Source organism: Gymnogyps californianus, chromosome 4, assembly GCF_018139145.2.
Source record: "Gymnogyps californianus isolate 813 chromosome 4, ASM1813914v2, whole genome shotgun sequence".
NCBI lineage: Eukaryota > Metazoa > Chordata > Aves > Accipitriformes > Cathartidae > Gymnogyps > Gymnogyps californianus.
Window position 1 is genome coordinate 22,817,112 of NC_059474.1, and position 22,645 is coordinate 22,839,756.

General features: G+C 36.4%; 1 protein-coding gene across 1 annotated transcript in view; it reads left to right on the plus strand.

Annotated features, from left to right (window-relative positions):
- PCDH7 (protocadherin 7) overlaps positions 1-22,645 on the plus strand; it is a 291,939-nt gene that overhangs the window by 51,492 nt on the left and 217,802 nt on the right. The window contains exon 2 of the mRNA XM_050895309.1: positions 2,287-2,346. Coding sequence (XP_050751266.1) covers positions 2,287-2,346 — 60 coding nt within the window. The remainder of the gene's footprint in view (positions 1-2,286; positions 2,347-22,645) is intronic.

Below are 22,645 nucleotides of genomic sequence, written 5' to 3' on the forward strand. Positions count from 1 at the left end.
AAGATTCTTTAACTGCTGCAGAAAAGAGAGGCGAACAGCAGCTCATTTCACAGAAATTTAGAGAAGGAGAAAAGATAATTTTCTAATTTTTCCCATCAGTCATTATGTATGGATGCATCTACATTAATGATACTGAGCACAGGAAGGGGTTTTTTGGGTATGAATTTGACTTGAGTCTATATTTGGAGTCCTACTGTACATATTTTAGTGCACCACTGATCCTTTTGAAGCATTGTCGTCCTTCCAGCATTGTCTTCAGGGTGTCATGTAGTGCATAGCACTTGCAATGCAGATGCAAGGTCCTCCATCAGTTTGCTCTCTATGCCTGCCTAGTGTATGCCTAAGATTGGCAAGTGGTACAAACCTTGTTGCTTGTTAAGATGCAATGTAGAGAGGCACAACAAATTGCACTGTCATCCTTCCCTTTTTATACTGCCTCAGCAGGTAATATAGACACACACACTGAGATCGCCATGATTATTTGAATTTGTGAGGGTATCATATATTGCATTTTTGATAAAAAGGTTCAACACTTTGTCTAGTATGTGTCAGGTAATTGTTTTTGCCTGGTTTAGCTTTTCTCTTGCATTGATTGATGATTTGATTTGTTAACTGAAAAAAATAGCATGAGTATCTGTCATAGAAGAGAGCTCTAATTATAGAAAAAATCTGTTACATTTATGAACATTTTTGACCTCAGAAAATATCTTATGAATGCACCGAATGCTCACAATTGTGTTTGTATCTTGGAGAAAGATATTTAAAATACATGTTAGCAGATCCCTGTTGATTGCATACTGGACAAGTCTACTTTTCCAGTGAATGCATTCTCCTTAAAGTTAGCAAAATTTATTTTTTATATGAATTTGAATAACTGTTGAAGTTAGCAACTTTGAGGTACTCAATGTACTTAAATGATAGGTAGAGAGATAGACCGATCAAGATAGATAGATAGATAGGTGCATTACCTATATTTCTATAAATTTTTTTTGGCCAGTTTAGCATTTTTGCCACGTATTCAAGATAAACTGTGGAAACTGAACAAAGAGATTTGCTTATAAAACTGGATTGATGACGATGAAGAATTTTACTGAGGTGTAAATATATTTCTTCTGCAACCAAAGCAGAATGTTTTGCTTGCTTGTCCCAGATGGCTTCTTGTAAGAAGATCATATTTAGATTGAGGAACAGACGTTACTTATTTGAGGACATTTGGGAGTCTTTTATGGATTATGTTCATAGAGCAAAAGCTGCTTTGTAGAGATACTTGACATTGCTATCCTACACTTGTGTAATTTGGTTTTAACTTTGCATATGTGTAATAGATTAGAAGAAGTGATTCATTAAAATGTTGGAAAATAAGGACTTAGTAGTGAGTGATGTGAAATAAATATAAATTATTAATAATACAAAAATACTGGAAAAGCTGAAAAGACTGTCTGGTGAATGCCAACCAAACATATTATGTAACTAACACATAATGGGTTAATGTTTTTTTGTGTAGATGACTCGTTCCTGAGTGATATTTTAAGAGCTGTTTTTGAAGAATATATTGGACAGAAACCTTCACTGTTTATCAGTAGACATGCATGTCTCTTTAGTGTCTCGTTTCCTTCATAAACGTATTGATCAAAGTGATTCAAAGGAAGTATGTTTTCCCCTAGTTCTCCATTTTCTTTATATCCACCTTGTAGCATAATAGTTGATACCTGGCATTTTGAATAACTTAGATGTTCACAGAATTGTCATTGTATATTTTATGTTGCCCTCCAAATCTGTCTCTCTCACTCTTTTTTTTGGGGGGCGGGGGGGGAGATGGATGAGGGAGAAGAAGAGTTGCCTGTTTTCTTATAAAATTCCTATTCTTTGCTTCTTTCAACTATCTGATATTATTAGTGACTTACTGAACTATTTATCCCTTCACTTCATGGAGAAAAGTTATGCTTGTTACTGATACCTGAAACATTTATATTATTTTTTACTTTGTCTGCAGTAACTATAGGTAAGAAAAGGAAGAACATCATATAAATCACTACAATTTCTCTATGATTTAAAACCATCCTGTTCCTGGACATAGTTCACTTAATTCCTTCTTTTTCTTAAACAATATGTAACACTATTCTAACTGTTTTCACTGCCAAATAGTTATTTTATGGAGTATGTTTGGACCTAAGGGAGAGAAGAAGAATCGTTTTGCTCACTTATAAGATCCGTGATACAGAATTAGGTTAGCCAAACCCTACTCACATCCCGGTAAGCAGACATATATTTTTGTATTTTTTGTAGGTGGATACAGTGCAGACTACGCAGCACCCTGGCCACATTGAGGAATCATGTAAAATGAATGTATGTGCTCGTAAGTGAATTATTTATGAAATGAAACTCCAACTCTAAGGGATGTTGGATCACAAAATACATGAACTCTCTTTACTCTCATGTTAAGAAATTGATTCCCAGGGGGCAGGGTTACTGCAGAACTAAGTGGACCTTGAAAGCAAAGCTATTTTTGAAAAAAATGAAAAAGAACATGATAAATTGTTTTAAAAAACCCTGAAAACAAGAGATTCAGATTACATTTTGGATGCATTTGCAGAGATATCAAACAGAGTCAAGAATCCAAACCAGAAAAACAAATGGTATGTGAGAATGGTTTGGTAAGCAGAAATGAACATAAGTGGAGAAACAGGATCAAATACCATCTAATTTAGGAGTATGAATAGGATGAAAAAACTCACCGTTTTCTGCTTTGTTCCATCTTTGAAAGGACTGAAATTTGATTAGATGATTGCTTCAATTAGTAACTGGGAGATGAGTGTGAACAAGATTGAATTTTCAGTATTTAAATCAAGGAAGTATTTGTGGTTTACTGAAGAAAAATGAACAACCCTGATGATGTGCTAGATAAACAAAGAAAAAAATTTATACCTCAGGACTGAATTTCTGGAAATCCAGATATAGTCTTAGTATTTGAAAATCTTTGTACTACCCGGGGACACAAGACAGCGTGGGGGAGAGGAATTAGGCAAAGCAGTCTTGAGTCCTTCAGATTTTGCTGAGAAAAATGGCTCTACAAGGAAATTGAGGTAGATAGGGAGAAGAAACCAAAACATACTAAATGACTCTACCAGCAAACAGGGAAATCAACAGTCACTCGCATGTATGCACATACAGTTTGGTTGTTAAACACAAGTTAATTCACTTGGCTAGAGCACTCTAGACTAGAATAATTGTACCAAGGGTTGTACAATTGCCAGTATCAAAACCACACGTAGGGAAAACCTCTGACTGCAATCACTATTAAGCTATATACATCATATAAAGACAAAGACTATAGTGCCAACTCCAATTTTATATATACATATACCAATTTTTATATTTATTTTATATATATATTTGGATATTACACTATTTAGTATATCAGTTTATGATTTAGAGAAAGGAGAGGATGAATATTTTCTCCTAAATAATTTATTAATTAATATCCTTCATCTTCATCATAAGGAAAAACAAAAGAAGATATTTTAAGTATTAATAGTTTTTCAACAAACTCTTTTTCTTATGAATAAAACATGACTTCAGCCCATTCAAGTTTCTGATGTAAAGCTGGTATAACTGTGTGAGGAAACTATATTATATTTGTAACTAAAGTGTGTATTATCACTTGCCTTCCTTCATAATATGGCTTTTCAACTGTATGAACAATGCTGAAAAACACTTTTTCTCTCCTGACTGTTATGCATTAATGTCTGAATTAGCTCACCCTTTGTGTTTATCCCTTCAAAACTGGTAGTCTACCACTTTTTTCCACTTGTAGTAATTAGTTCCAAGTGGAAGCATTTATGATACAGTAGGGGCTTTGACCTCTTTATTGTACTGAGATATATTATCAAACTTCAAAGTCTGTATACTGCTACTATATTGATTTTGTTTTCTGTGAACAAAATCAATGAGCAAAATTAAAATAAAAAAATCAATTCTTTCATTTTTTAATTGATTTAGGTTTTCTACATGTACTTTGTTTATTTAATCTTGATTGCTAGTCTGGAACTCATTGAAAGGAGAACACACTGAGACCTTTAGTAATTCTACATTAAAGAAACAGATGGAAATTACTAAAATACAGAGAGAAAGGAAATTAAAGTTAAGACATACAGGAATGAGAAGGGAAAAGATGCAAAAGAGCTCAAGGAAAGCATTGTTCTCAGTTGGGATGCATTGTTTAGGAATATCAAAGAACCTATAAAAATTAGTACCAACAGCTTTGTCAGAAAAATCGGCATACAGATTATTTCTTTTGCATTTTCTAGCTCTTTCCTTTAATTCAATAGATGGTTAGAAATGACATATGAAATACCTGCAATCTATTGACCATATTTCATGAGTTCAGAGCAGTTGCAAAGCTTACCTAAATATGAGAAAAAATGAGAAAATATATTTAACATGTAACATTTTGCAGAAATAAATGCATTAAGTATGCAAATATATTTGTGAAATTTTCAGCCTTTTTCTGAATATAGACATTATCTTAGTAAGAAAAAAAAAAGTTTAACCTGGGAAGTGTAAAGAGAAATGTTAAGGACCTCTGGTCAGATTCTTATCTCAGATACAGCAACTCTGTATTTCAATAAAATTATTCTGCAACCGGGAATGAAATCAAAATTGTGTCTTCTGTGTTCATTGCAATTTCATTCTTCTATATTTAATTTTCTGGTCAGAAGCGATTATCAAGAGAAGATCCTTGAAAATTATTGTGCAACTACTGTAATTTTCAGATTTCACAGAGTTTAGCAGCCAAGCAATTTGTATGGAATAAAAGCACTTTTATATTTCCTTCTGCTACAACACCAATGGGGAAAGGTCAACAAAACAGTGGGAGACCAAATGAAGGATTTTTTCTTGTGTGACATCAACTTGCAAGACACTGGGAGTTTCAGAATTACAAGTGGTGATACAGCTTTTTTCAAATGTTTCTTTCCTCTTTGCCTCCTACGGCTGCTTTATTGTTGGGCAATGTCTTTTTTTCTGTCAGAATGAGGGAGTGAAAGCCTGTTTGTGACAAGTGACATTCTACTTTCTGTTTGCCATTGTCCCGCATGGATGAGAAAAAAAAGTACATCCATATGCCTCTTATTTTCCTACCTTTTACGAGCTTAAGTTAGAGCTTTTAAAGGCAAATCTGACTTGCCTTACTGATATGAACAGGCCAAATAAACCCAGTGAGACTGCTTGTATGAGTAAAGACAACTCTTCTTTTAGTATCACTTTATTTTCATGTCTGTTTTATACAAGACCACTAAAGAACAAGGTATGTCGGTAGCAAACTATCAGGGAAGTTGTGATATGCAATTACTTTAGCTAGTTAAAACACAAGTTAGATAAATTGTTAGTAGGAATAATGTAGGAAGTGGCAACCAGTGGGAAAAGGAACTGTGTGGCACAAGATCTCTTTTCTCTTCTTAATGATTGCACTTCTGGGGACTGTTTACTGTCATAGTTTGTAGAGGCACTCTCACTGATGCCAATTGCAAATTTAAATATAGATGGAGAAGTAGATATTGTCTTCTCAGTAGTACTCAACTTGCTAACCTATCTATCAAACCTAAACTAAAGGATTAAACTAAGCAAAATTCCGCCACCTAGACTACATTTTAGTCTCAGGGTGAACAATATAATTTAATTTAAATAAATTGTTTTTGCAAACGTTCATTAAACAGTTTAAAATCTTCACTTGAGATTTCTCATGCTTATTAAAAACCTCTATCTGTACTCTTCCTTCAATCTTCATTTAGGCCCATAAGCACAGAGGCTTGGATTTACCCACTCACCATTTAAAAAGTCTGGTGTGATAATCCATACCTCAACCCATTACTCATTTTACTGTTTGAGAGTCATTAAGTTGACTGAATTTTGCTGAGCTAGTAAAAGATAGCTTTGTACTCTCAAATGCAGTGGCTACATTTAAATTTCCAATGTATTCTTATTATGCATACTTACAAACTCAAGATTATCTCCCTCTGCATTGGGTAAAAAAATAACCTATTGGGCTTGCAGACATTATATTTGACTTTTGACATTACATTTAGGGAAAACTAAATTATGTGAAATGTTGTTCCAGCTTCTATACTGTTCTTAATATTTTACAAGAATCTACGTTGAGTGTTATATGTGATGAATGCCTTAAATAACCTTTTCTAACACCATGAACATGCCTACACAGTTTCATTGTTTAAAATTAAACTATTTGTTTTAGTTAGACTGTGTCTGAAAATATCAAGAAACCACGATCAAATTACTATTCTTCATCATACCCTGGTAGATTACTATTTCAGCAGTGAGTTTTCCTTTGATCTGTAGTTCCTAGAAATGGCATCAGAGCTATCTATCACAGGAAAGCAGTTTGTTGCTCTTTCTAAGGGAGTTATGATGCTAATGGGAAAAAAAAAAGTTCATTATGTCCCCTGACAGTTACAACAGAGCCCTCAGTAGTCTTCAGTGGTGGAATTCAGGGAAGGCATTAACGTTTTCAAATCTAGTTTAAAATTAATTTCCTTCCAAATCAGATTACTTTTCACATTTAAATAGCCTCAGTTTAGGCCAGTAACACCATTTTGAATAGCAAGTGCCAACCAAGCCAATTTCCAAAAGTTTTCTATTATTTATTATTTATACATATTAATACTATATTTATTTATGTATTATCTTTGAGAAATACGACAGAGAAAAATGTTCTGAAGGATTTCAGTAAACCTAATTATGCTCTGTAACCTATCTTATCAGGCTTAATTATCTGTTTATGTTACATTTTGCAGAGTTCCTATTCAGGAAAGTAGCAGGACTTTAAATTGGCTTTTGACACAAAGTAACCTTTCTTTAAACCGTGAAACTGTACACAGACAATTGTTGTTTCTGGAAAAAAAGTATCACTTCTTGAATAGTGTTCAGAGAAATTTTATTTTAGCAAATATGAGCAAAAGAGTTGTATATAGACTAAGTAACCTCGGAAGACTGTGTGGGCATAGTTCTACATCAAAAATGTCCATCTGCTTTTCCTTTTTCCTGCTAGAAGAATGATGATTTATTTCTGTTATCCGCCCCTGTATTGTGAGAATGGTAGAAGTGTACAGGGAGCAAAGATAACTCTAGCCTGACTTGCCCCAGTCTCAGCTTCCACCTCTAAGAAGGGAGTTAGCACGTAACCAGTTACACATGCGTGATCTTAACAGGTGGACCATGCTTATTGTAAAGCTTGGTGTCTCATCTAAGCTAGCTGCATAGTTTCACAATTGAGAGATTTTATGGTGAGAAGTAGGCATCTCTGGGCCATTCATGTCAGCCTGAGTTGGTTTTCTAATATTTAGGATGAAACCCTTTTTGGTGTCTCTCTCCCTGAGACTACAGAGAGACTTGATCTCAAGAGGAACTTTAAATGTGTTCAAGCTCAAAACATTTCTGCATTTAAGTTTAATGTCAGTTAACATGGAACATGTTTAAGTAGAAATGTCTCATCTCACTTGGTTTGCTTTAGCATACATCTAATGATAGAAAATAGTTCATGTATTTGACTTACTAACCTCACAATGCCATTTCTACAGAGGGGCAGAAAGCTAGGCTTGTATTAGCTGTTGCAGGGCTAGAAACCGGGAGATTCAGTCTTCATTCCTAGGTCTGCCACTAGTACCTGCCTCTTTGGGGCTACACCTGTGAAAACAGAGAATACATTTTCATTATATCAATCAGAGAAAATTATTTGATCCATTTTTGTTTTGTGAACTGTTTATAAGGTACAGTGATGAGATCCATAGAAACATCTGTAAAGAGTAGTACGATATTGTAGAAATACTTTAATGTCCTCTGTTTGACTGAAGTTGGGAGAACTGGTTTTCAGAGCAAATCCTTTTTTGCTTAACATTATAAACTGCCTCATGTCCAAATTGTTTGAAACATATTAATTTTCATCATTATGTATATGGGACAGTTCTGTATATATATTTCGGCGCACTTTCAGCAAAGAATGCTTTAGATTTAACCATGCTGTATTTAAGAAAAAAAATATAAGTTACCTTTTTTCCTGAAATATCATATTAGGGAAGCAAATGAAACTTATTATTTTATCTTGGTTTCAAATATAGATAGCATACTTGTTTCTATTCAAATATTTCATGACTGTGAAAAGTGAATGTATTGACATAGTTAGCGGGTAAAGTCTTTCAACAAATTGGAAAAAAGACATATTATGGAAGTAACTAATTCAATAGTATTGTGAAACCACTGATTATATACTCAGTGCTGGCAGTGACACAGCTATACATAAGCTTTGTCCTGAGGAGCCTACATTATAAAGAGGAAACTAGACAAGCTGTGAGAGACTCAGTGTTTTTCTTGTTTGCCTTCATCCTGCTTCCATCCCTCATTTTGAAATGCTCCCCATGGAGGGCATTATAAAGTTGTGAATTAAAGCTCCAGGGAGTCTGAAAGAAGCAGCTATAGGCAGCATTGTAGAATAAAAAAGGTACATTTCCTGGTGCAATTAGTCAGGTGTTTCCTATGCATGATGAAGAGTTTGTAGTGTGGAGAGGATAGTGGAAGGAGAATGCAAATAGTACAGTTACACTTGTCTGTAAAATTCATGTTATGTCATGACGTCATGCCATGCTCACCTTGTGTTTCAGATGCTTAAAGTATGTGAAGTTGGTCTGAGCATCTTGCAGTGATAAGGAGTTGATAATTGCTGGTTACCCAGTGGAGTTCAGTTTGTTGTCTTTCAGAGATGATCTGTTTGGATATTTTTATGAATCTGACCATAGCTTGTGCCTGTATTATGTACAGACATCAGAGCATTCCCAAAGAACTTGAAGTGTATGCAGGGAGCTAAAACCAATAAACTCATTTGGAGCAGTCTCTAGTTTCCCTTTATTTTTCTAATGTTAATGGTGTCAATTTCTGGCATTAATATTGAAATAATAAAGTGGTAAAAACATAGGTGCAATACTAATAAACTGTATTTTAATTTTTAATCTCCCATTTAAAAAGAAAATTTAGTTTCTAAATATAGCATTAGATTTTAAATATAACACAATTTCATTTTGTATTGTGGAGCACTTCCATGCAGCCTTCTGCACTTTGCTTTGAATCATTCTCACTGAAATTAGAACTGTCAGTGAGCAGTACCAGACAGATTTTGATTTCACTCAAAAAGTTATTTCTAGTAGGATGACTTTTGACAAACATATACTGTTTTTACATGTTGTTAGAATGATTTTTATATTAATTTGTTTGTAGTACAGTTCACTGACTTTGTGGCTTATTGCAATATATTCCAAGGTAAAAAGAGCTTTCCAAAAATAAGGTTTACAACTATGGGTGGTCAGACAGTAATGTCAGGACCTCTGCTTTATAGAATTCATTACTGTAAGTGATGTGAGAAGATGATACATTAGCAAAGGCTTAAAAGAAGATAGATTTTTGAAATGCCATTTGGTCTATTAACATTCCAGATTTCCCTTGATATTCTTTTTTAGATTTCTACATATATGTAATACATGCATACAATAGGACATATTTCTGTCCCATTGCCTATCTCAGTAAAGGTTGCATTTATGGCATGAGCTACATTCACTTCAAATGAATAATCTGTAACAGTGTGGTTTACTACATAGAACTGGGAAATGGGAAATGGGAATGCATTGCATTCTTGCTGATGACACTGACCTGCTTGTGTGGGCTGAAAGAAGTCACCTTAGCTTTCTGTACCTTAACTGTCTGGTGTATTAAATAGATATAAAACAAAGAGGTCACCTTAGCTTTCTGTGCCTTGGCTGTGTGGTATATTAAATAGATATAAAACATCTTACATTACAGGATATGATGAGGATTGCTTAAGTAAATGCTATTAATGATTTGTGAGTGTCAATGGGAATTTGCTGATTGATGTCCTAATATTACAAAGTTTTGGGACACTCTTCATCTGCACACGTGCAGTGCTTTTATATGTTGAAGTTGAAAAACCAGAATCTTGAGCTCTGGCATGATAATTTCAGCTTTGCCATTTTCAGAATGCTGATTTTTTTCCCATTAATATGACGAAAAAAAAGGCAGCAAATTGTCCTTAAAATGTAACCATTTCATTTTTGTCAATTTATTGGAAATATAGTAAAAATTTTCTCTTATAATGAACTAGGTACTGACTCTGCTGAATCTCTGATATTCTGGCCATGTTGAACTGCACCAAGAGAGAATTGCAATAGCTATTATAGTGCACATAGGAAATAAGGTTGAATTTTCAAAAATTCTCGTTATAACTTACTCCAGTGATTAACTCTTTAAAAAATATGGCCCTTAAGTGTCAGTGTAATGGTTTAACCCCAGCCGGCAACTAAGTACTGCACAGCTGCTTCTCACTCCCCCCGCGGTGGGATGGGGGAGAGAACTGGAAGAGTAAAAGTGAGAAAACTCATGGGTTGAGATAAAGACAGTTTAATAGGTAAAGCAAAAGCTGCACACGCAAGCAAAGCAAAACAAAGAATTCATTCACCACTTCCCATCGGCAGGCAGGTGTTCAGCCATCTCCACGAAAGCAGGGCTCCATCATGCATAATGGTTACTTGAGAAGACAAACACTGTCACTCCGAACATCCTCCCCTTCCTTCTTCTTTCCCCAGCTTTATATGCTGAGCATGATGTCATATGGTATGGAATATCCCTTTAGTCAGTTGGGGTCAGCTGTCCCAGCTGTGTCCCCTCCCAACTTCTTGTGTACCCTGAGTCTACTCGCTGGTGGGGTGGCGTGAGAAGCAGAGAAGGCCTTGACTCTGTGTAAGCACTGCTCAGCAGTAACTAAAACACCCCTGAATTATCAACACTGTTTCCAGCACAAATCCAAAACATAGCCCCATACTAGCTACTACGAGGAAAATTAACTCTATCCCAGGCAAAACCGGCACAGTTAGTACTAGACAGATGTACAGATGGTTATCCACATCTTGCAATAACCAGTGTGAATTCAGCCAGGCGGCAGGTGGGAAGGTTCTGGACATCTGTATCATCTCTCTGGCTTGTGCATCTGTCTCTCAGGGCCTGTACAGCTGCAGCGGCTGCTTCCCTACATGCCATAACCAGGAAAGAAAAGGTAATTGGAATTCTAGTCCCCAGATATGGACGTCAATGGCTGGCACCTGATACCGAATTCCTAACTCACTGTGTGCATTTCACAGTTTTTGCACATGAACAGACTTTTTTATGTTGCACATATCTAATACCTCAGTGTACAGTTCCAAATTTTCATAATACTTCTTTGCAATACTGCATTTTATTTTAGGACAGAATATAAATATTGCAAAATTTTTTTGTAGGAAAAATATGGTGAATAATGATACCTGAAGAAGTATTACTATATTAAAACATGGAAGATCAAATTATCACTAAATCTATTGATACTCAGTTTTAAAATCCATTGAAATTCTACTGATGAGATTTGTACTTTGTGTAGCTGGAATGACTGCCAATCATGCTTCCCTCATCTATTATCTTATTCAAATTAATACTGGTAAGCTTGAAATATCATAAGTAGCTTTAGCCCTTCTGTAATCTACTTTTAATAGGAGGAATGAAATACAGTCCATATGGTAACCTGGATGATCTTTCTTGAATTATTTCTGGGATAAGATCAAATACATACCTGAGTTTTGGTTATATACCCGATTTCAAATTATTTTCATTAAAAATTAAAATCTCCTTTAAATACACTTAGTCTGAGGCCATCTGTTGATTTCATAAATCCTATAGCCTCTGTTCTTGTACTGGATAAACCTCTCCTACACTAACTTACCATGGAGGTTACAACATCAGAGGTGGCAGTTGTGAAATGGGCTTGGAGTGCTGCACGCTGGAGTGAAAGGGTGAACAGCATTTACCTTTTTAAAAGCATACTTCTGTCTCAAGAAAGTAAAAGAAAAAAGTGTCTCTGTGACTTCAGTGGGTTTTGGATCAGGTCTCCATGTCGTAAACTGGCAAATTGTCTGATGCTAAGTATGACTAGATGAGGATAAAGAGTGTGCTACTCCTTATTAAACACTTTTCTATGTAATGGTATCAACCTATAATAGAACACATACTTTGTATTTTTATTAAGTGATGTGTTTCTACTAATTGAAAGAGTAGGCAATTTCATAGAGACAGGAAAAAGGTGATTTTTTTTTAATGTAATATTCATTTAAATCTCTAGGGGTTTCAGACTTGTGTTTGAAACAATAGTCCTATGTTCCTGTTTCTGAACTAGTCATTAAGAAGAACACACAATAGAGTAATCATAATTTTGACTCCCCTTTATAATTACTGATCCATTTCTGTATTACACTGTCAAGAGACTACTATAACTGCTTAAAAAGAAACCTGGCTTCAGCAATGAAAAAGCAGCACATCATTCATTAAAGCTAACAGCAAGCATGCAAATCCTACAATAGTTTATCACCAGGGTGGTGATGGTGGTGGGGCACTTCTAAAACAGAGGGTTCCAATCAAGCTGTGTGCACTCTGCAGTGATACAAAGGACTTTTCTGATTGTCAGAAGGTGCTATGTGTTAGTAGTTTGACTGTCCATTTCAATGGCAATATGAAGTCTTGTGAAAATACTGAGTCTTAATATATATAAAACTTCCTCATATTCATTTTTTTCTTTGTAGACTCCAGGCAGTTGAACATATAAGAAGAAATTATATTTACTTAAACCGTTTCATTAAAGCTGGTGGATTTCCCAAAGATATCACTACCTGTCACTAAAAGCTGTTGATGTGACTATTTTTTATTGTGGTATAACAATAACATCACATTTCTTAGACTAATATGTGAGATTTGGATGGCATAATGGACTTCCAGGGCCTTTGAGAAACACCATTATTTTTTTGCTGATTTTGTATTAAATAAGTACCAGCCTGTATTTGTGGGTTAATATATGCATACCATTTGGAACGTACTTAGTGACATTATGTAATTCACAGATGTTTTATTATTCATAGTACTGTGCATTCATAGCTCTCTGTAGTTACTGTTGTGCAAAATCTAATGAGAGAGATTCTGTGTGTCTTTTGCTGGCCTTTTAGACTTGTCAAACTCTCATTCAGTCAATTCAAAATCACAAACAGTGGGACGTGGTGCCCTTTTCTGATTATTTTGCTATTTGACTGATGAAGTGGAAATGAGTAAAAATATTGATTTCTCGTAATTTATGCATGTATATTTCCTGTTCTAAAAATACAGGGGAGGACATAAAAAAATAAGATCTTATCCTTCCACTGTATTTGGATTGTGCTGTAATTTATTCCTTTGAGAGGGGATAAATTATGGTTAGTATAAGTATTAGATAAGGATTTTATACACAGTTTTCATAGGCGTAAATGAAATCACACTGTTATAGATAGAAGTGAGCTGAAACAAAATGAGAAAGCTCCTCTGTTTCTGTTGTTGCTGTTTTAAATCATATTAGAAATGCTTTCTCCAGCTGGTTTACCAATTCACTTTCCTTGATTTCATCATCTGATCAGCACCAGATCACTAGCTGATGAAAGAGAAAGTCGGTGTTACTGATTGCAGTGGCATTTATCATTTTCTATTAATATAAAAAGCACAGTGTCTTGGTGCTGTAGTTCTACTGAGGAAATCATAAATCATAGGAATTAAATGATGGCCAAAAATCCTCACTGGAATCAGAATTTTAATTTGGAATTTTGTTACCTTTTTTTTTAAAACCTCTGTTATTTTTTTCTTTGTTTCTTTATTAGTCATCTCTTTTCTCTGTGACTCTCGCATTCTTCATCCCACGTTTCTGAACCAGTTTCTTATCTTCATCCCTGCTTGGTTGGCCTTTTTGGACTGTGTAACTATAAACTTTGTAATCTCTGTTTTTTCTTCTATTACTATATTTATCATTAATTTCTTGCATGTTATGTTATTATTTTAATTAATGCCATGAAATGTAGTCATTCACTTGGTAAAAAGTTTATTCACACTTAAACATTCAGTGCTTTAGGTTTAGCTTGTGGGTTTTTTACATACAGTGGCAAGTTCTTGGGATAACAGTTTTTTCTTTGTTTTCCTGTTTCTCCATGGGGAAGTATTCTTCCCTGGGAATGCTTTTGGTGAAAATTTAATCTCCCTGTGTTTAAGCTCCCTGTTGTACAGCTTTGTACAGGTCTGTCACCTCTGACTACCTGCCTTTGTGGAGAAGAAAGGTGTAGTCCTATGTAGCTTAACATATCCCTGACTGTAATGTCTTGCAGGAAAAACAGAGCAGTTTGCAATGTTCTACCTTTCCATGTTGGGCTAGTGATAGTCTTGCCTTTGCAGAGTCTGGGATCAGTATTAGGAAAGTAAATACATTGAATAATGAATCTGACAGTTTTGTAAATGCAGCACTTTTCCACTTCAAGTGTTTGTGAAACTGTGCTTTTGATTTATTTAATATTCAATCATTCGCTTTGATGTTCTGTTCATTTATATACCACTTCAATAAATAAACATGTAAAGCCCTTTAGAGCAAATCATGAACTTCAGTCAAAATGCCCATAGGAAAGTGATGACGAACCCAAGGAATACAGAGACTAATGTAAAATCTGAGACATGTATGGAAAAGTTGAACTTTCTGTTACATTTAAGAGGAGTTAGTGTAAGAAACTGGTAGGAAAGTGATTTTTTTTAATCTCCCATATCCAGTGACCTTCATTCATGTGAGATATGCTCCTGAAAACATCCTTCCTTCTGTGTTACCATTCTGGCTTCCCATGACTGTGTCAGTGATTGACAAGCTGCAGTCTTCACACTGGATGAGGGTATAATATTCCAACCTGCTTTTCAGACCTATGTTATCTTTGTAATGTTTTCTGATAAGACTCTGATAATATGAATGTCGGGTGGTCCAAAAAATGCTTTGAAATCTAGCAGCGGTCCATGCTCAAAATCTTTAAGAAGTTCCTGCTTTCTTGGTGAACAGAAGGGGCAGAAGACATAAAGCACACACAGTTTGTTTTGCTTCAACTTGCAAAATTTATGGAATGGCGAGCCAATGGTGTTTCAGCAAAACAGCTTACACAAAGTTCCCAAAATGATGAAAAAGGCCTCTTTTGGAGCCCCAGTGGATATCTGTCAGAACAGAATTCCTCCTGCAAGCAGGCAATGCATTTCATTCTAACGATGTGCTCTGTTTCTGTTGCTGTTTTACTCTATGATGAGTAATGGATAAAGGTTTTTAACAGCTTTATATCTAAATTTGAGGGGCAGCAGAAAATATTTGGTTAACTCCTAACATAAAGCCAGGAGTTATTTCAAAAGAGACATCTGTTCTTTGAGGGCTGTGGTACTTTCTAGCCTTTTAGTCCATTCTGTCTCATGTCTGGGCAGGAAACTGAATGGACATTGCTAATCTCACTCAGACAGATTGATATCATCTTCATCCCATACGAGGACATCAAGAAAATGTCCAGTCATGGAGATCACATTATCATACACAGGAGCAACACAGGAGTTACATTCTGTCTCTGGTTCTTTGTTGGCATGATAGCATTTTCCAGATTTAGGTCTGATGAATATAAATGGACAAGAATATGTATTCTACACAATGTCTAAAGAAAAATGCCCAGGGCAAACTAGCTTCCATTTGGTTTTATGTGAAAGAAAATGTAGAAAGCAGCAGTTAGTTTCTCCGTATGTTTGCCCCCTAGAGTTTTTTTTTCATTCACTAAGCTCCTCTATTGGAGACAGTTTTGGATTTTTTCTTTCAGATTTTTGCTTTTGTATATGTAGAGAACATTCCAACGGAGGAATACAAAGAAGATAGATGAGACAGCTGATATCTTGAAATGGGGCTGCTCACTGTGATGCCAGGGGAAGATAGGTGGAGAAAAATACAAATAATGAATAAAACCCAGCCCATGGTTCTCTAAAAGGGAACGTTTTTGTCTCTATGTAAATAGGGTCCAATTCTCAAACTTGAATCCAGCACAAAATAATAATACCTCTTAAACGGATGATGTTGAAAGAAACTTAGCTGATTAGAAATAAAAGATGAGAACCTTCACATAAATATTCCACTTACATCCATGCCTGAGAGGGGAAGTTGGAAAGACCCCTCCTCTGGCAAAAAAACAATCACAACAAAATGAAGGCTTAAAAACTAAACACAAAATATCAAGTTTAGAAAGTGAGTTTTACATTTCACCCTAGAAACTTGACATCGCTTCATTTTTATGTAACATCATTTTTAATATGTGTTAAATTAAAAATATAAGATAATAGATAATATGTCTTTCATGTCTTTTGAGGAATGAATTCCAGCCTGGCAAACCTAAAAAAATTCTTCCCCTATTACACTCAATGTGATGTATGAAGCATAAAGACATTAAGCCCTTTCAGTATGAACCTAGACATGAGTATAGGAAAACAGCAGAAAGGAACTAAGGAGGGCTCGGTTTACATGAGCTAGGTGTAAGAAAAGGAAAACTCATGGATACAAATTCTGCAAATGTTTCAAACTTAATTCTATCAATGTTTGTTATGTTTATCTGTGATTTCCACCTACAAGATAGAGACAAAGCAGCTGTTCTAATTGTTATGAATAATTTACCTTTTTAGTTTCAAAAGCACTGATATTTGTAGTTTAGTTTAAAAAAAAAAAGAGATCTATTTTAAAAGAAATGGTAAGCAGAATACTTTCATAGTTCTTACAATGAAACATTCGCCGTTCATAGCCTATATGACAGCTCTGGCAACATTATAGATCTTTCCAATCTTCTTCTTCCAATTTAGCTATACTTGTGAGGATATATGGTGAGGGCATCTTAAGCATAAAGAAAACAAAGATGCTAAGCTATAAAACAAATATGACAACTAGCATTTTTAACCTGTGTGGATTTGGAAAGGATTTGTACTGTATATCAAAGGGTAATTCCTCTGTGCCTCTCTGCTGTTCAAGAAATTCACCTATGACTTTTTTTCAGCGGCAGGATTGTTCTATTCTGTTTCTCAGCTCTTATATTCTAGAAAGCTACATGGTTGAAATGCAGAATATTGTCCATGTTGGCATATGTAGACTCTCAAAGTGTTTGGCAATTAGATTTATGTGCTAGTGTAGTGATACAGAATAATCTCAGTCTCATCATTTTCCTTCTGGAGCAGCAGGGAAAACTATGGAAATAGCATAGAAGCCCTTGGCAGCCAGCAGTAGACGGTTCCTCAGCCACCATTTCTTTGCATTTAACTACAGACGTATTGATTAGCTTGTAAGGACACTTAAGTCATCCCTGTGCTTGCTCTTAATAGCTTAATGCTGGACTTTAAGAAATTAGGAGGTTTTTGGGAAGTAGGAGGCAAGGAAGTCTTAAAATAGGTACAACAGGAACAAAGTGAAACAGAATCTGAAAGGAAGAAAAGAACTACCCTCCACTCCCCATCAGGCCACAAAGACAAAAAACAAAAAGCACCAATAAATAAATAAAGAAATACATAAATAAAGTTTTATAACGCAAGTATGTGACCAAAAATGAAGAAGTGTTTTCTGATTCCTTATATAGTCTTTAAATGACTTTGCAAAAGAAAAAAGTCTCATTAACATCTAAATTGGTAAGGAAATGGGGCACATCACGGTATCATCCCCTTTCAGTTTTTAGTTTATTGCTTTCTATTCAGGTTTTGTTTACTTTGAATTTTAAAATGAAATTAAAGAGTAAGAGAAAGAAATTAAGTATTATTTTTGGTCAGGTTGATAAATGTGAAGTTTGAAACAGCCTCCCATATGGTGATACAAGCATAAGCAAAGGAGCAGAAAAATAATTCAAAGGGTCTGTAACTTGTGGAGCAAAGGAAGTAGTGTATATGTTGATGCTTCTCCTTAGCCCACAGAAACTCTTCTGTATATATACCTCATAATTAGGGCTTCATGTGCCTGCGGGGAGGGTACACAGCCAGGGAGCAGCCTTTATGCACAGCATGCTACCCTAGCAACCTGATAGATTTCCAGCAGAAATGTGTGTGGGAGTTAATGCTGATCTTTGCAGAGTTAACCCATTTTTGGAGAGAGAAGTATGCACAGCTGTTGTGGACTAGTCAGCATAGTATGGCTTCTGAAATCCGTAGGAAAAGAGCTTGGGCAGTGTATGTTCATATTCAGTATATGTACCAGGATTTTTCTTCCCTCATCCACCAAATCCCTGTGTAGAGAGTACTGTGACATCAGCCACATGAGATGATGCCCACTAACTGTGCTTTTGACCTGTCCTAGGTTTGCCATTTATTTCAGTTAACTGTGATATAAGCTTTGAGTGTGTATTTTTCAGTTATACCAGATTAGCCTTTTTAAAAGCGAATTTCCTATTTGACATTCTAGTGCTTCAGAAGAACTCCAAGGAATAATTTAAGGGATAGTTGGCTTTAAAACATTGCGTTATAAACTTTGGCTACCCAGGGTCAGGTTTGCACAGCTGTCCAAGCTGCAGTGGTGGGGTGGCCAGCAGACGGAAATAGCCATCTGAAGCTGAGCTCTGCCAGTCCCAGCCAGAGCCCTAGGACTAATTTGAGTATGAGAAAAGGTAAATGAGCACAGAAGTGAGAAAGGGGTGAGGAAAGGAGAGGAATTTTTGTGTCTCACTGAGAACTGACTCCAACAGCAATAGCTGGTTGGGACCGGAATGTTCATATCCCTTGTCCTTACACTTTCTTCCAGTCAGAGCTAGAAAAACATCACTACTACAGAGTGAATAGCATGTATGTGTCTTGTGGCTGTGCTAATCTCATTCAGTATTTTAAAGGCATAGAGCAGAATATCCCTCGTGGGTGTGCAGAGGGTGGGAAATTGCCTAATGGTCAAGTGTGAAAGAGTAAGACTGGAAGACACAATTTTCTGAATCTCTGACAGGCTGTAGGCACTATTTGCAGCTTGTATAATTTAATTTTGAACCATCAGAGGAAGAATTTATGTGCACAATTTCTGCTGTTTTCCATCCCCCAAAAAAAGCATCACTGCATCACAGTCTACCCAATCATCTGATATCCTTATTAATCAGCAGAAAAAAAGATATGTGTGATAGGAAGCCTAAGTTTGCATACAGTCTCAATGACAAAGATCTGTAAAAATTCTGATTTTGGCTGTCAATTTTATTGGTAGAGTAATGAGAAGACTTTCACCAAGATACTTGAGTACAAAACTTTGAGAGTCATATACAGTAGGGAGTTAAGATTCTAGCTTTACTGAACTTCAGTGGGTTTATCAGAAATAAAAGTTGCAAGTATCTCACTGAAAGTTTCATCTTCCTTTGTATTAGCATGTAAAACCTTAAAATTCTGTCAGTGCATTCCATTTAGGACCCCTGAATTTTTTCCTTGGATTTATTAATCTAATCTAAGGGAAAATTGTTGAAGAAAGCTATTTGGCCTATATCCTCTGTTATTTTCACCGAGAAAATATGAAATTGGTTTATACATAAATTAGGTTTGTTCGGAGTTGCAAACTCTCTCTCTGGTTGACTTTCTACTACTAGTTAATATAGTAGGGCAGAATAATAATACCTGAATTGGTTGAAGGGAAGTAGACTATTTTGTGAGAAGTTTTCTTTATGTCTTCCTAGTGTTCCTGGGATGCCCAACCCTTCTCCCCAAACAGGAATTATACAAGTCTCCATATAACTGATGTGTAAAGGACTGCTTATTTGGCCAAAACCAAAATAAAACAGAGGATGAGGAGTCCTTGTGATGTACTAGTCTGCTGCAATCCATCTCCATTATGCTTAGAGAAGTCTAAGGTATATTATCTCTGTTGCTTCACTGGGAAAAGAGGTAGTTCTATATTGCTTTAAGCAGAGAATGCTGTAAGCAGCACAGTATAATTTCTGTTGTTTTATTGTATATTAACCATCATTTTATTTTACTCAGTTGGAGGTGTGAGATTGGTTTGAACTATTACAATTAACGTTATAGATAAATACGTCTTTCTCTCTTACCCGATTCCCTATCAGTCTTTCGACTCACTTTGAAATTTTATATTGCTACCCTTCAATGCTACCATGTATTGGATCGTCTTCCACATAAAATCAATAGCTTTACTGAAATCCCTGCTAGAACTGAGGGACCATTCACCTGGAATAGCAAGAAGGAAGGCTTTGCAAGGTTTTCTAAAGATGCTCGTCTGGATTTACCGGATCCACAGTGGAATATTATTGGCAGAATTCATAAAAAAAGACTATCACTTGGACTGCATGAGAAGTGTTTTGGGTTTTTTTTACTAATGGAAACCGATGGAACTAAAATATTCACTTTTTATTTTGCATCTTAAATACTTAAAATTAACATTCAAGGTGACATTATTTTTCTTGTAAGTAAGTTTGTGTATTGGGTTTGCATGGCAAGGTTTTGGTAGCGGGGGGCGCTACGGGGGTGGCTTCTGTGAGGAGATGCCAGAAACTTCCCCCAGGTCCGATAGAGCCAATGCCAGCTGGCTCCAAGATGGACCCACTGGTGGCCAAGGCTGAGCCCGTCAGTGACGATGGTAGTGCCTCTGTGATAACATATTTAAGAAGGGGGAAAAAAACCTCTGTGCAACAGAAAGAGCAGCCGGAGAGAGGAGTGAGAAAATGTGAGGAACAACTCTGCAGACACCAAGGTCAGGGAAAAAGGAGGGGGAGGAGGTGCTCCAGGCACCAGAGCAGAGATTCCCCTGCAGCCCGTGGTGAAGACCATGGTGAGGCAGGCTGTCCCCCTGCAGCCCATGGAGGTCCGCAGTGGAGCAGATATCCACCTGCAGCTTGTGGACAACCCCACTTTGGAGCAGGTGGATGCCCAAAGGAGGCTGTGACTCCATGGGAAGCCCGTGCTGGAGCAGGGTCCTGGCAGGACCTGTGGAGCCGTGGAGAGAGGAGCACACACTGGAGCAGGTTTGCTGGCAGGACTTGTGACCCCGTGGGGGACCCACGCTGGAGCAGGGGAAGAGTGTGAGTCCTCCTCCCCCTGAGGAGGAAGGAGCAGCAGAAACAATGTGTGATGAACTGACCGTAACCCCATTTCCCCGTCCCCCTGTGCTGCTCAGGGGGGAGGAAGTAGAGGAATCAGGATTAAAGTTAAGCCTGGGAAGAAGGGAGGGATGGGAGGAAGGTGTTTTTAAGATTTGGTTTTATTTGTCATTATCCTGCTCTGATTTGACTGGTAACAAATTAAATTAATTTTTTTCCAAAGTCAAGTCTGTTTTGCCTGTGATGGTAATTGGTGAGTGATCTCCCTGTCCTTATCTCAACCCATGAGCCTTCCATTATATTTTGTCTCCCCTGTCCAGCTGAGGAGGGGAGTGACAGAGCGGCTTTGGTGGGCACCTGGCATCCAGCCAGGGTCAACCCACCACAGTCCTAAAAGGACTGTCATGGTTTAACCTCAGCTGGCAACTAAGCACCATGCAGCTGCTCGCTCACTCCCCCCACCGAATGGGATGGGGGAGAGAATTGAAAAAAAAGTAAAACTAATGGGTTGAGATAAAGACAGTTTAATAGGACAGAAAGGAAGAAAAGAATAATAATGATAATGATAATAATACTACTAATAAAAATTGACAATAATAATACTAAAAGAATTAGAATATACAAAACAAGTGATGCACAATGCAATTGCTCACTACTCGCCGACTGATGCCCAGTTAGTTCCCAAGCAGCGATCTGCCCCTCCCAGCCAACTCCCCTCAATTTATACACTGGGCATGATGTCATATGGTATAGAATATTCTTTTGGCCAGTTTGGGTCAGCTGTCCTGGCTGTCTCCCCTCCCAACTTCTTGTGTCCCTCCAGCCTTCTTGCTGGCTGGCCATGAGAAGCTGAAAAATCCTTGACTTAGTGTAAACGCTACTTAGCAACAACTAGAAACATCAGTGTGTTATCAACATTATTCTCATACTAAATCCAAAACACAGCACTATACCAGCTACTAGGAAGAAAATTAACTATCCCAGCCAAAGCCAGGACAGTTTAAAACTTTCATGAATACAGTGTAAATGAAATATATACTAGCGAAGGGAGGCCTTTCACGTAGTATTCATCAGTTGCTATTCTTGTCCAAAACATCTAACTAATAAGAACTTAATCATTGCTATTTAGATTAGTTCTGGCCCCTTGAAAACAACACATTAAAACAAGCAACTATTCATCTCACACCTGGGTAAGTTCATCAGGCAATTAAACATGGAAGATACAATTAATCTTTTTCCTCTTCATCATGACATATATAACTGTGGAAGTTAATTTTCTTGTTTTCAAAATTAAGACAGATATCTTAATAATAAAATGTTCATTCTGTATGTTTCTGAACTGGACACCTGTATATTTATTCATATTAGGCTTAAAGCCACCTACTCCCACAGTAATGAATATATGTTGGGGTTTTTTTCTCTTTTTATCATTAAGTCTCTGACAGGTCAATACTTGATGGAGTTTAATATCTACATCCTTCTCTAGTAACCTGCTTTAGCTTTTTGCATTGTCTCAATCTCCTTCAAATAAACATAACAAAGAAAAATTGTTTCTGTTTGGCAAAAGAGTCTAACAGCCCCACATCCTTTCTGATCCAACATTTGTGCTTTGTATGATACCAGAATATCAGTGTTCACACTGACCCTGAACTTAATTATTCTTC